Here is a 15,726-nt window from a genome sequence, read left to right on the forward strand (position 1 = left end):
ATCTACTGGTAATTGAATGGCCTTATCTGTCCACTAAGACCTGCTGGAGGAAAACCCTAAAGATCATTTAATCTGAGCACATATTAGTTTTAATAATGATAAAGCTGCCAAAGTCGAGCAATACAACTGTTTCAGTTTGCTGAGTCTGTTGCTCAGCAAAGCATGCAAGACTCCATCTCTGTGCTGAAATGCAACTGCATGCAGTCAGCATCGTCCAGCTCCATCTTTCCTGTTTTCTCTGATTAGGCACGAAATGCTGTAGGGAGGCATGGAGGAGGGATCTCATAGGGTACAAAGAGCATCCAAGGATATGAATCCATGTTTAGGAGCCCAAGGACTCAGAAGAATGTGAAAACAGAGCCTGGAGGCAGAGTCTGGATAAAACAAGAGGCACCTCTGATATCAGATTTTGGATGGAAAGAGAAAGTTTGGAGCTGAGCTTCTTTATTGGACCTTCAAATCCATTTCCACTGCTGGAAAGTCCTGATCCTTACTTGCTTCCTTTCCCTGAAGTATCTCTCCAATTTGGGTCAAACATTCTCTTCCATCATGCAGTGGAGTAATCACAACTCTCAAGGAGCTGAAGTGGCTTTCAAGGAGCACTTACCCCAAAGAGGGCCTCAACTGTCTTTTGTTTGGAAAGGGCGATGAGGATGCTTGCAAAACATTTTTCTGAATGTAGTGGTGTACCAGAAGGGTTGGGCCTTCTCACACAAGCTCATAAGTCTCTTTGGGAGAAGAGGAACAGAGACCTTGAAACAAGAACACTTTGCAACTTCTTCCTAAGCTACGTTCAGAACGCTAGCTCTGCAACCAAGTCCAAGAAGGGTCAAGACTCCAGCTGCAGACTTGTGCCTTCCTGAACTTCATATCTTCAGATGGTCTGCACCCTGCAAATTAGAGGTGGAAAAAGAAGCAAAGGCAAGAGCAGCACATGAGTGCTATAGGGAGGAATGCAAGGGGGCTCCCAGCTCTGTGTCTTGTAGGATAATTTCCTCAGCTTTTCAGACCTTGGTGGGAACATTCCTAAATGAAGATGCCTATCTGAGTGACCCTCTCTCGTCCTGTAGTATGGCATAGCACAATGCCTGCAATGTCAAAGATAGAGTTAAAAAGGCAGTGCTGCACTGAGATCTGCTTCCAGACACCATTTTCAACTCAAATGTACTGGAATGACATTTATCTTCCTGAATGTCATGGAGAAGAAACTCATTATCCTGCCTTAACAAGGAGAAAAAGGGGAAGAGTTTCTATATTTATACTATTATTATTTTTTATTACCAAGCTATGCAATAAGAACTGGGTACGGACAGGCAGAGCACAAGGAGATGACAAGACAATGCGAGACTGCATAACAGGCTGTTCACCAGCGGTCGAGATGTGTCACATTCTCTGGTAGGTACCATGGCAAACGAGAGCTCTGCAGAGGGAACTGCAGAAGGATGCTCAGCTGGCCCCATGGATTTGCTTGAGGAGCACTTCCCTGGAGTGAAATGCACAACAGAAAACATCGAAGTCCTTCGATAAATGGCTAACAAGTGTGGAATGTCATCATGAACTGACCAGGTAAGAGCTGGGCTCTCAGTACTGACTGAGAGGAAAGGTTAGGAGAAGAGGTAGGCTGAAAGTGCCTTAAAGGCAAAAGCAGATAGCTCATGCTTGATGCCATAGAGAAAGGAACACAGGGAAAGGATGAAAAGAAAGGTGAGATGAGCAGTACAATGGACTATGAAACAGTGGCATCTACAGCAGACTTGTGAATGGGCAAGAACCTGAATGAATTTGTCCAGGCCTGTAAACAGAAGCTGCAGTAACTAAAACTGTTTCAGCTGTGTTAATGAGGAATAAAGGCCACATTTCAAAGAGCTAGGCAGAAGTACTCCATAAGACGGGGGTCAGCTGATGGGTCTATATGCTCAGACAGATCTCCAGCTCCCTTCAACTCCACTAATTCCTCTCCTTCTCTCACATGCATGTGTGTTTATACATGTCAATACACAAAGAAGCTATTATGCAATATTAATTTTGGCTTTAACACAACACTGCATTCTTATGCAGCCAGAGTCAAGCACATATTTAACAAACACCTGTTTAAATTCTTTGATGAATAGTAATAGTCTAAAGCTTTTCTGAATTATAATCTTTAAGCCTGGCACTCTTTTCCCATAGCATCTATGCTATAACTCTTGATTATGCATCTTATATTTACACTAAGCTCTCCAGGACAGGGAACATAACTCATTCATTTCCAAAGCTCCTGGCACAGTTCTAAGTGTTCTGTGATGATAATTCATCATCATCATCATGTTATTACTGAAGTCATTTACAGGAATTAGTGACACATTAAACCAAATCTTCACCACCCCTGTTGTTAATAATGATGCGGCCTTTGTTACGCTCTCTACACCAGGGAAATTAATCCCCTAACATTAGCAGGAAAATGGCCTGTCTTTTATGAAAACCTGTGTAGACATTAGTTCAAAGAGAACAGCCAGCTAATAATATATTAAACTACACAGAGCAGTGTACTGGTCTGATTCTCTAGCCAAGTTGTCAGATCTGCTGGGTGGCCAATTCTCTCCCATCCAGGTTTCCAGAACCACAAGCCTCCCCTGGGAGCTCAATGGTAGATATCTGAGCAACTCCTCCTAGCACATCAAGTATGGAACCAAATATGGACCACTGCCAACAGAGGTAGCAGAGACTCAGTGATGACAAAGGATACAGACCCGTTGCTGGCTGGAGTGACCACTCCTGGCACATCAGAAGCCTCAAAGAGGGACATGGTCATGCAGGTCTTAGGCTGCTCAAGGGGACATCTTGATCTAGACAACAGGAGGGAATACTCAAAATTTGATGGATGATACCAAATTGGAGGGAACAGTCAACACACTGGAGGGCAGGACTGCTACTCAGTGGGATCTCAACGGCAGAGGCTGGAAAATGGGCCAATGTGAACTTCATGAAGCTCAGCAACAGAAAATGCAAAGTCCTGCATCAGGGATAGAATAAGACCTGGCAGAACTACAAGCTGGGCACTGACTAGACAGAAAGCAGCACCGCAGAAAAGGACCTGGGGTGCTGCTGGACAACAAGTTCACCATGGGTCAATAGTGTGCCCCTGCAGGAAAAGCAGCCAAGCACACACAGGCCTGCATCAACAAGAGTGCAGCCAGCAGGTTGAGGGAAGGGATTATTCCCCTCTTCAGCACTTGAAGAGCGCTGGAATACTGCACCCAGTTTGGAGCTCCCAGTACAAGACACTGCAGACTGGATGAGTCCAGCAGAGGCCAAAACACTTGGGGGCTGGAGCACAGGACATATGAGGAGAGATAGACAGAACTGAGTTTATACATCCTTGAAAAAGGAAGCTGAAGAGAAATCTTATTGCTGTCCACAACTACTCCAAGGGCAAGAGCTGAGAAGATGGAGGCAGGCTCATCTTTGAGATGTGCACAGTGACATAAGTGAAAATGAACAAAAGTTGCAATGATGGAAAATCTGATTAGATACTAGGGAAAAAGTGTTACCATTGGGGTGGTCAAACACAGGCACAAAAGCCCAGAGAGATGGGAGAATAATCTCCAGCCTTGGAGCTATTCAAAGCTCAACACAAAAAGGCCCTGAGCAATCTGATCCAACTTTGAAGTTGGTCCTGCTTTGAGCAAGGTGTTGGCCCAGATAATCTCCAGAGGTCCCCTCCAGTCTAAATTATTCTATGATTTTATCTGTGACACTTGTAAATCAGTCCAATTCCTTTCCACATATTCCCCAAGTTTCCCAGTATATTTCCTATACTTCTGTGTATATGTATAGGCAGATGGTAGGTGGACAGACATTACAGGAACTACATTTTTAAGAGCTTCCACTGGAGAATTCTTTATATTTGACCATACACTTGGAAGAAAAAATGCAGAGCAGACACTTCTGAGTATTTAAAGAGAAGTCTGAAAGTGGGGGCCACTTCTTAATTAGAAGAAAATACTGTTTATATTCAAAGATGTAAATCATCTGTTTGAAATTCCAATCTGGTTTTCAAAAGTTCATTATGAAGTGGAAGAGATGGCAGAGTTCTGAATAACCAGATCATATATGTACAAAGATCAAAAGCTGATATGATTTCCCTTGTAGTCAAAGTTGAGGGATTTTGTCAAGTTTTTTTTGTGGAGTTTGAGATTATAAAACTTTTCTAATGCTTCACATTTTCTCATTGCAAATCAGGACTGAAGCATTTGATTGCTGAACTTAGGAAACTATTTTTAAGTCCTTATTAAGCAGGATTCAATGTATGCTGTATCACTCAATAGACTAGTCAGTAAGTGTATTGAGAAAAACATGTTAGGCATTTACTAGTTGTTTAGCTGGTTACAGCTGGATCTGGAAATCCCACAGGAAAACTTTATACTGATCTACAGGTTCCTGCCTATATATTTTCCCTAGTGAAAAGACACTTGAGTGCCTTTTCTCTAATGTAGAGAAGCACTGGCCCTACTCAAACCCACTGTTTCTTTAGCTGCTTTTCTGCCCACACTGTCTTTTTTCCCCCTTGCTATAAGGTTTCAGCAGAAGCAGCAGCATCACATAAATGAGATCCACAGTAGGATCTACCCCCCCCCCCCCCTTTAGGAGGATATCATGCTCCTTCCTATGCAACTTGGCCTTTCTAGTCAAACAGGCTGATTCTTAGGAAGTGATCGCAGAGAGAAGCTGCATCCAAGAAGCCTGCTCCAACAGTTTTGTCAGGCTTTGGTGGAAGCTTCTCACAGACCCTCCTGGGTCACAGGGAAAAGTGTTTTCTTCTAAGCCCAGTTTTCCTAGAGTTGGCAAGAGGAAGAAACTAAGGGAACTTGGGTGCACCCAGACAGTGGTGCCACAGAACACAGTATACAGCCACTTGGCTGGTATAGCTGATATTTATCTGTTTCAAGCTGGTACTTACCATCAGGTGGTTGCAAGCTCGCTGTTAGACAGCATATTTTAGCACTCTCCAGGAAACTTCGGAGAGATAAGGCTCTAGAAAATCAGGCTCCCCCTGTGCACCAGACTTTTGCTACATCTTTTACCTATGCCCTCATTAGTATTCCGCTGCAGGGCAGTTTTGAAACACATACCTGCTTATCTCCACTTTTCCTGCGGTGGTCCAGTTTACAGAGCAATTCTGTTACTTACAAACTAAATTACTGGAAGCTCTTTCCAGGTGTGCACCACATTCCCACTCCTGAGGGCTCAAGTCACTGATTTATCTTTCAGTTTCAAACATGTGCATGAGAAGGATATTCAGTCCAGGGGACCAGGCCAAATATACTACAAAGTCAAGTCCCTGGACTACACAGTGTTGATGTAGAGGCCTCAATACCTATTGCTTTGCCCTACTGATCTCTGACTGCACAGAATTACTTGCTAATAGAGACACAGCGGCTAACTTCTTAATGGCTCTTTCACCAGCTCATAGCTGGGCACTTTCTAGCACTGCATTTGGGTCTGCATGAACTGAGTTTCTAGTTATCTGTCATGCAGGATCCTATCCAGCCAAGGGCAGTGAAGTTCCCTTCCTACGTTTGTTCCTTTCAATCCAACAGGATCCATCTGAGATGCTGTGTGGTACACACACCACTGTGACATAAAACCCTGCAGCATACGAGGTTTTAATCAAAGTTTGCATCATGCTTAAAATGCAGTAAATGACTGCAAAACCCCACATTTCCTGCCCATTACCAGCTAAGGCTGCAATATGCAGCCGATTCTTTGGTTCCTTTTTGTTACTCTTGCTAGCTCTGTATTACCACATGACAGCGTTTTGCACAGACAAGATGCCAAGCCTCTTTACCTCTGAGTGCTGATGCAGTAGCGGGCCTCTCGATTACCAACGTTGCGAACCAGCAGAGTTTTCTGGGTAGTGTACTTGACTGGACAGACAGAGAAGTTCAGCTGGTCAGGGAAATCCAAAATAGCTCGGGCACCTATAGCTCGGATAGGCACAATAAACTTTTCCCTTTCTGTGATGCAGGTGACCTGGTGGAAGTAATCCTGTGGGGAGAGAAACACAGCCTCAGCACAGTGCACTCAGTACTGTCCCCAGGGCAGGGAAGCAGAAGGAAAACTGCTGTATTTTGAATGCTGCTATTATGGAGTCAAAATAATGTAATGTATTAGTCTTCTTTTAATTTAATGACCTCTTATTCCAGCAGCATGACTTGTGCAGGCCTGTTATCTTGCAAAGGGGCAGCATAATCCCATTGATTCACCTGCTTTCACAGCAAGCTGGCAGAACCAACTTTATGAAGCCAGAGGACAAAATTATTAGATACTTTGGCTCTGAAGCACCAAAACAGAATAATTTCATGTATGGGATTACAGCAGTAATAAGAACATGCTTTGATCAATATAGCACACTATTAAAAACACTACTAAGAACTCAATTGCACTACGTTGCTAACTCCAATCCCTGCAATGCAGTGACATCTTTGTAGCTTGGCTGGGGATATTCAGGTACATTTTCACAAGGACTCAGCCACATGCATGCTCAAAGTCTTTGGTTTAGTTCTGAACACACTGGATGCAACAGCAGTTGTATGGATGTCAGGCAAGTGTAGGGTATGTGTGTGGTTTTTCTTCTCTAGAGCATTATCGACAACAAGGCTGGGGGGGAAAAAAAAAAAAAAAAAACACTTAAAAGGCTCTCTGATCTATCTCCCTACCCCAAAAGTGGCTGAGCTCTCTACCCAAACTATTCCTCAGAGGTGTTTATCTGACACATACTTAAAAGCAGTAGCAATTCCACCCCCTCCCTCAGCAGCCTATTCCACCTCTACCCCAGCCTTACAAAGAGCTTTTCCTGCATCTAATCTCAGTTTCCCTTTACATCTCATCCTAGGCCCTTAGGGGACACAGAAGATGGTTTCTCTATGCAGCAAATACTGGCATGGTCTACACCTTAATCAGGTCTTTCTTGTAACTTCTCTAGACTAAGTGACTTGGTGTCTTGTTAGGGTGCCTAAGACAGGCGATAAGGAGGAGCAAGCTGCAAACGGGAGACATTCAAAAAACATCCCCATCACGGCAAACTCAACTGTGCTATTTCAAGTCATTGGCTTGTTCAGAAAAGAGCTGGACAATCACTCCCAACTGTCTGGCATTTGGTGATAGCAAGGAAAGTCAAACCACCACAATCGTTTTATTGCAGAATTGAGCAGACTGTTTTGGTCTCTGGATACACAGTGTAGTACTACTGTGCTGGAAATATCATCTTGCCTCCACTGAAGTCACTGGTCAAACTGTTGCAACAAGGCCAGGAACCATTTCTCCCAGTAACTTTGTTATTGGCAAATCGATAAAGAAACTGCATCTCATCACTCACACTTGCTATTCAGATCCTGTTTTCTGGGTGCTTTTAACTCATTTGAGATTGTCTTCCTGCCGCTTCAAATAAATTATAAGGATTTGATTTAGGAATCACACACAGCTGCAAACTGTCTTTGCTAGAGCTGCATTTAGATTCCTCTGTGCAGTGGTTTCTGCCTTATCTGTGCTACGTTCCCCGAGCCTGGAAAGGACATTCGGGCAGAGGTGGCACAGACACATAGCTGCTGCTTTAGCACTGTTGTAAGTCACAACGCCTACTGACTGTTCTCACGGCACGCTGACCATCTGCTCAGCTGGGGTTTAAGGTTCCCGTTTCAGATGCTGTCACATCCAGCATGTGAAGAAGGAAATATCTTTTCTAGACACCGATCTCAAATATTCACAGTGGAAACTTGCAGAAGGGCTTTAGCTCCTCATATTTGGAAGGATAAAATACCAGGAAGGGAGTTGTAGCAAGCTGCCCACAGAATTGAATATCACATTTCAGCAGTGCATTTTATCTTCAGCAAGCCTTCCTGAATTCACAATTTTGTACTCCATCTTACAGCCTAAACCCTCTAAAATAAAAGCTAAGGGCAGCCCATGTGAATTTAAAGCACCTGTTATGTGGATACTTTATGTTCTGGACTGTTTAGATTTTCAGAAACTGCATTAGCAAATGAAGAATATATCTTAATTTTTTTGTCCTTTTGGCCACACTATTATAACACTGGCACTGTAAATCCAATTGAAAGGCGCGTGCCTTATTAAGTCTTGGCATGCCATATTCACTTATCTCTCCCTTCCAGATGCAAGGGATACAGAAGGATACAAGGAGCTCAGATCAACAGGGGCGTAAAGGAAAAAAATTTCTACAATTGGAGGTATTGGGGGGGGGGGAAGAAATCATTTTCAAAGTCATTGTCATTGCTAAAGAGCAAGGGGATCAACAGCAGTGTAAATAAGAGTGCAAGGAATAAATACCTCCCCCAGGTATTAAATCCCCCCCCCCCCCCAAAGCACACACAGGCCACCTTCCTGCCTTCACTGCCAGCAAGCGGCACTGGGATTGCCTGCACAGCACCATGTGGGGTCTGCTGCAGAGAAAGGGACTTTTCGGGATACATGAAGGCAAAATTAAGATAACAAGGATTCAGCCTCATGGAGACAAGCAGGATCTCTGAAAGAAAGAGCTGTCACTCTGCCGTTTGGATCCACGCACGAGTGGAGAGGCACGTTGTGTGCTAAGCCCCTTCTCCAGGGACTCCCAGGACATCGCTTCCAATACAGCCTCAACCCAAAGCCCTGCCCCGGGACCCTAAATTGGGCAAGTGCAGCATCAGGCCAAATGGAGAGGGAAAAAACAAAAAAACAAAAAACAAACAGCGAGTGCTGGACAGAAGCCAACTGTTCGTGCTGCTGTTAATTCGTTGTCCCTTAAGCTTTCAAGGGGAAATAGCCCTCCCCTTGGGCAAAAACGAAGGCTGCGGTTCTCCGGTGCAGTATTGCCCTGTGTTACCAGCACACCAACTTTGCTGTGCACTTAAATACAATCTAGGTGTATTGTTGAAAGCAGCTTAAAACCCACTTATTTCACAACTGCAACCCTCTTAACAGACTGTTTAAAAGCAGGCTTCTAGTTACACATGCCTGGATGAGACAGAGGGGTTGCATCACTCAAACACTTTAAGAGTAGTGTTGTGTTTAGACATGGATTTTAGGCTATAGATTTTCATGAAAATACGACCACATCCTTCAGACACCTCCTCCCTCAAATCCTAGGAGAATTAATACAGAACTTTGTATGATGGTACATCCCCTCTTATCGTTCAGCTCTGATGAACAATAACTTGCAAGTTATGGCTTTCAAAGTATCACCACTGGCATCTGAATTAAGACCCACAGAAATGAAAGCAACTGCTTGTATCATAGAGCTGTTGTTTCAGGCTCTTTGCAAACTCGGACTAACATTACCATCCTAGTGACATCAACCTAACTGTTCAATATGCCAGGAAATGCCGAGATGTCAGTTAAACTGCACAACTGATGCTAAATACTTCATTAAGTTATTTCCAGCAGGCAACTGCAGAGAAAAAAAAAAATGTCTTCTAGCATAAGGTAATGTAGTAAGTCAAACAGGGAAAGCTTCTTGCTGAAACCATAATACCCTAAAGGCTGGAAAATAAGGGACATTATACGCCAGTGTCTCTCCTCTCTTTTAAAGACAGCTTCACATGAGGACGGGTACCCCTTTTACTACCTCCCTCAGTGACCAGTTCACAGCATGCTCTGAAAATTAGTCATTTTACCCTCCATTCACTTTGTGCAGGGTCATTTGCCTTGATCTTCTGTTCCCCCCCTCCCCCCCCAAGAGTCTTGTCTCAAAAGTATCCTTGGAATAGCTTCTATGTGCTGCAAAATATCTCTAACTGGACTGGACTGGACTGAATTTTAAAGCAGCTAATTTCAGTAATGCAACAACTCACTGTCCTGTCATATTTCATTTTAATCAATGAGCATTAATTCAGTCTCCACCGGGCATCAGTAATGAATTGCGCAAACCTTACAGACTGAACTGGTATTGCCTGAGTGCCGTGGCTACAGTGAAGAGAGCAAGAGAAACAGAATAAGCTGTGCTGTATTTTTATATGTCTCTTCCTTCCTTTTTTCCTTTAAGATAATCTATTAATAAACCTGAAGGACACACGTAAATGTAAGCAATCCTGTCTGTTGTTTATTTGCCAGTCAGCTCTGCAATGGTTTCCAATTAGGCAGAGACTGTCAGACCATAATGCAGGGACACCCAGGAACACGTGGTGGCACGAGAACACCCACACTGTACAACTCGAGCCATAAAACAGAAATATGTAAATCAGAAGCAGCAAGAGTAACTAATTGGAAATGTTGCCCAGCAAAAAAAATTAGCATTTCATATTTATAATGCAAGTGCCAATAAACAAAGATACGTGTCAGCTATTTACTTACTTACTGGCAGTCCAATCATGTGGCACAGTCCCAAATGACTACAAGACAATAGGAAATTGCTCATTTTTCAGAAAATGGCTCCATGGCACATGGCATTTCAACCACTAACAAGTCACACGTTCCTTTTATTTAGGGCTTAGCCGCAATTCGGCTCTGTGCTTCACTCCTGTGAATCAGGAATGGCTTCACTGAAGTCAGACTTACCCCAGGGAAGAACAGATGCAAAGCAACACAATTACATAAGCCAGCTCCATATCTGTCATGGTTGGAAGTCCATCCTGAGAGGAGTTTGTACCTATAAGCCAATTCACTGAGATACCCAGAGATCCTGTGGATCATGCAGCATTGAAGAGGCAATAGGGGTACTTAAATGTTGCACTCATAAGCCTTCCACAACCAAACCACATCTAATCTGCATGCAAACAACTGCAAGCCCAAAGCAGGTGACTTTACAGAGCCATCTCCCATAGTCTGCTTCTTTGCTGAAGGGTTTTGCAAGGTGCTCTGCACCTCCTGGCCCCACTATTGATGCATTTCCAGCTGAGCTGCAGCACTTCAGTACTTCGCTGACTCACACTCCAGCAAGTACAAGATAGTGTTTGATTTGTATAAAATTCTGATTCTGCCGTATGAATTCCCACGTGCTCCTCACTGAGCAGCACCTCTTTCTTGATGTTCTGCACAGCCACTGCAAGGAGCACAAAAAGGACCTGAGAAGGCAGCTCAGAAGAAGGGGTCTGCTGCAGGGTGTTGTCTATCCTGAGATACTCCTCTGCCCAAAGAAGCTGCCTTGGGCTGAGCTGAGGAATGTATCTGATCACCAAACCTGCTGCAGGAGGCCTTGCAGGTGGTCAGAGCCACGCACATGTTTAGTGTACTGTGGGCAACCAAGTTTACCACTATTGTTTATTGCCTGGATATCTGCCAAAACTGTGTGGCAGCCTCCCACCGGCAGAGCTCCCCATTTCATATTCTGGCCATCTCAAAAGCAAGATGAGGGACAAAGTGCTGGACATTACCGCTCTCTGGACTAAGTGAGCCATTTCTCTCTGCTTCTATTTGTGGTGATGTTCCTGTGTTGCTCTGTTGCCTCTCTAAACTTGAACAGCAGCACTCTGCCCTTCAGGGGCATCAATTTACCTCTTCTACTCCCAAAATTAATACTCACTAATTAATACTAATAAATCATATTTTAAAAGCACCAGAATACTTTGCAAAGCCTACCTCAATGAGATGAAGCTCTTGTGTCACTTGGGTAGTTTGGAGAACTGCCCTAGGCCAACATAATTTTTACCCTAAATATTAATGATACTAAATAATTTCTCAGTCCCTCCAGAGGAACAAATTATTCCACAAGCATGGGGAGCTGGGAACCTTGGGGCATTTCCTCTTTAATTTTCTGTCTTTCCCATCCTCAAACAGCATACGGTGTTAAATTAAATGAAAACCAAGCAGCAAATGAAAGACAAGAAAACACTTATTTCCAAAGAGAGCTTTCACCTCTGTCCTCACATAGGAATATCAGCTGGCTCAAAGCTATCCCCTAACCTTGCCTCTCCGATGAGGCCACAAAGAACAGTACTAGGAGTCAGCAGGATGCTGGTGTAAAAAATTTGCCTGCCTTTGTCTCCCTGCAACGGTTTCCCTACTCTTTGCTATGTGCTATATCCTCCTGCCATACAAATAAGCCTTCAGATAACCGTATTGACCCTTCTCATCACAGCGCTGAGGATCAGACTTGCCAGGGGCACAGCACTAATTCACACGTTGCAGAAAACTGCAACCTGTGGTGTGGAAGAGGTGTGAGTTGCTAGAGCAATCACCACAATATCCTGCGGGAAGATGCAGCGACACCAGTATTACTGGCCACAGGCTTTGTGGCAACATATGCCTGTTTTTAAGAACGCAGCAGGGCAGATTGTACCTGTTCATTTTTCCCTACACATGCTCTTTCAGGCAGATGTCTCCCAAAGCCCTCTGCAGCACACTGACCTCCTGCTGAGTTAATGCCATCCAGAGCTCAGTGCCTCTGTGCCAGGCTGGCTCCCTGCCACGTGCACAGCACTTCCTCTCCTAGACTCGCAGCTGGATTGCGCACAGGCAAGTATCCTCAGGGACAGCACAGCTGCAAGGCTTGAAAATAGAGGGTTTGAGAAAGCCTCTCTCTCTCTGGTCCAGGGTGAGGTACACAAGTGGCTGCCAGATGGGAGAAAGAAAAGCCTTCTCTGGTTCTATTTGTTCCTGTAGTATTTTCTACCATAATAAGGCCCCTGCCATTGAGTATGAAGGTTAGCTAAATTACTTTTCCTACATCCCTCCTTGTCTTTTTTCTACTGTTCTGTGTGCATCTTCCCTCTCCAACGCCCAAGTTCCTCAGGGAGGAAAAGCACAGCCAGCCAGTCCCCTTACAGTGACTAACAGCACCACACAACGCCAAGATGCAGCTAGCTCAGAACCTCACCACCAGTCTAGAGCAGACCACCTCATGCAGCAGGGCACGGGCTGTAACCAGCACGCATCAGGTTAAGAAAAATAGTGACTTCGACAACATTCAGCTGTCTCACTCCTGGGTGTCCAACATGGCAGGCACTAAACTGACTCCAGTTTTCAAAGGTGGCAACCCTCCCTCAACTATCAGGCTCACTCTGGGTCCTTCAAATTACAGGTCAAAAATATAGACTTTCATTTTTATAACTTGTGGAGCAAACCCATGACCATGCAGTGATCAAGCAAGGCCAGAAACCAACACCTAGAAAGGCCTCCTCCATGGAGAGGGGAGGGCTTCTCCCATCCCCAAAGCCAATAGACATTACACTAAATGGTCCAACGTTGAAAGATAAAAAACAGCCTCCAGCCTACAAGAGGATAACCTTCACCATGGGGAAAGAGTTGCCCCTGTTCTGGATCCAGAACATCTCCACTGAAATCAGGACAGTTCCTCAAAACCCATGCCACATCCCCTTTCTGAATCCAGCCTGCAAGTTCGTATTCCACTGAAGGCCCTAATCTGTTCGGACCTGCAGTCTCACCTTGTTCTCCTCAGGGGTGAAAAGTATGCGGAAAGTTGAGGGCATGCCAGGTGCTACCTTATGACACACATCATTGGGGCTGATCAACTTGAAGTAAGGAGAGCTCTCCAAGACAACCTTCACCAGCCGAGGAATCTGCGGAAGACATGAAATGATTATGCAACCCATATGGAAACAAAGAGAAAGGATTTGTCCATGCCCAGGAGACATCCTTCTTCCCTAACCACCTTTCCAAAACACTTTTAGCCGCATAAGTATATGCACACAGTGCACAAGAACGGACTTGCATCCATCCTGCCCAAGCAGGACAGCACTAGGCCAGGGGCTGTCAGGGCAATGCCCTGCTGCAAGGGAATCCCAATCAGGTAGGACACATTAGCAGTATAGCAATATAGTATCTGAATCAGACCATCCACTTGTTCTGCAAGCCCAGAGCACCTGCAGATAGCTTGCTGCTGCCTGCAGGCAGATGCAGACATGCCTCTAGAGGGGGAAATGTACTATCTGAAGCCAAAGCAGTGTTTGTTGCATTGGGGCAAGGAAGAAATGTCACTTCTAATGTACTGGGTTCGAGTGGGGCAGTCAAGCTGACGTACTACAGAGACGAGCAGACAGACCGGCAGGAGGAGGAGAACAGAGGCACCGTGGCTTTGCTGGGAATGCAAACAAGCTGCGGGAGAAGAGCAAAAGGAGGAATGCGGAAGACAACCCAGGAGCTGGCTGAAAGATCCTAAAGGAGGGGCTGTAATGAAGCAAGGGAGAAGAGGCATGACAGCCCATGAAGGAAGGAGGGGAGGCTGACCCAGAAGATGAGAGCAGTCAACTTGCCAAAGTGATGGAAAGCCAGACTACCATTGCCTCCTACCCCCCAGGCTATGCCTATCAATTATGGGCTTGAAGGGCATTTTTTGCTTCGAGATACATGACCAGCACTGACTCATAGCGTGGTTTCATTATTAAAAGCCAGTCTCAGCTCTCCAGAGGCTCTTGCTGCCTGGTGATCATAGCCAGGCAGCTGTCAGTGCAGGCGAACCGCATTTCTGGGTATTACTCCCAACACCCAGGAATCCCTGCAGGCACCTTGCAGCAAGTTCTGCCCTTCAGGACACTAAAAAACAGAGGAAGCAAAACAGCAGTTTTGCGGTACCCAGACATCAACTCCAGAGCACCAAATCTCATCTGGGAAAATCTCACACAGGCAATTTTAACTGACAGACAGTCATTCATTGATAAACAATGAACCCACGTGAGGCCTGAGAAAAATGGGGAGATTCAGCCTATGCCACCCACGGCAGCCTGGTAATCTATGGCAGTCCTGAACCCTTTGAAAGCCCTTTGCTCCCAGCAACACCCTGGGGCAGTGAGTTCCAGGAGTAAATTCACATTGCACACAAATGTCTTGGTTGCTGAGACCCCTAGAAGGCAAGCACATGTGCCATCTCACCAAGAGCTTCAGCAAAAGTCACTCAAAACATCCCTTAGTTGTGAAGGGAGAAGGAGCAGCCTGAAGACAAACACTCTTCCAACACCCAAAGAGTAGCAACAAGCATAGACTGAATCCAACAAGCATAGACTGAATCACTTCTGTATTTAAATGGTTACACAGCCTCCATCTGGAATACACTCTGTTAGCTGGATTCATACAGGGCAGACAAGCTCAGGCTGCTGTGCAGTTTAAGTCAGTATGGTTTGAAGGAAATCTGGGAAACTGGTGAGAGAACTTTATGGAGCAATAGAGCATTGTTTTTCTCCAGGACACTACCAAAGGCCAAAAAATAAAATGCAATAACCATTCCTGGAATCATCATCTCTATCTCGTGTACTAAAATACTCCAAAGTTCTTCCTTAGGGCTAATCTTGCCTGTACACCAGTGCTGTCCAATGGCTGAGGTCTTACTAGCATGAAAAACAACCAATTCACTTGTGGGGGCAGGGGGAGATGGACACAATTCATACATTGTCTCCTCCTTGTAGAACATCTGAATCCCAAGGTGCAGCTGTACAAGTTTATTATTTTTTACTGGTAATGGCAGAAATGTTGATGCAGATGTTCTTTTCCACTTGAGGAAGCATAAATAGGACAAATTAACTGTTTGCCTGTTGGCTGGTACTCAGCAAAGACAAACATTTTGAAGTGCTGCATAGATAATGGAGTGCTTAAGAGGCACAGGATTCTGTGGAAAGGGAGCAGAGAAGGATTAGAGAAATTGAGGCATGTTTGGTTGGGAAAGAGGATACCAGCAGAGTGTCCCCGATCACAGTGCAGAGTACATGAAAGACATCCCTTGGGAATCTATGCTGCATCTTTTCAATATGCCCCTGCTAAACCCCAGTCAAGGAACAGAGCAGTACTCTCCAAGAAAAACTGAAG

At 44.8% G+C, this 15,726-nt stretch overlaps 1 protein-coding gene across 1 annotated transcript in view; it reads right to left on the bottom strand.

Moving 5' to 3' along the window:
* Positions 1-15,726, bottom strand: part of HYDIN (HYDIN axonemal central pair apparatus protein) — a 171,943-nt gene that overhangs the window by 151,532 nt on the left and 4,685 nt on the right. The window contains exons 4-5 of the mRNA XM_026107399.2: positions 13,356-13,490; positions 5,828-6,027 (exon numbers count right to left, since the gene is read on the bottom strand). Of these exons, the coding sequence (XP_025963184.2) occupies positions 5,828-6,027; positions 13,356-13,490 (335 nt within the window). The remainder of the gene's footprint in view (positions 1-5,827; positions 6,028-13,355; positions 13,491-15,726) is intronic.

Source organism: Dromaius novaehollandiae, chromosome 13, assembly GCF_036370855.1.
Source record: "Dromaius novaehollandiae isolate bDroNov1 chromosome 13, bDroNov1.hap1, whole genome shotgun sequence".
In the NCBI taxonomy this organism is placed as follows: domain Eukaryota; kingdom Metazoa; phylum Chordata; class Aves; order Casuariiformes; family Dromaiidae; genus Dromaius; species Dromaius novaehollandiae.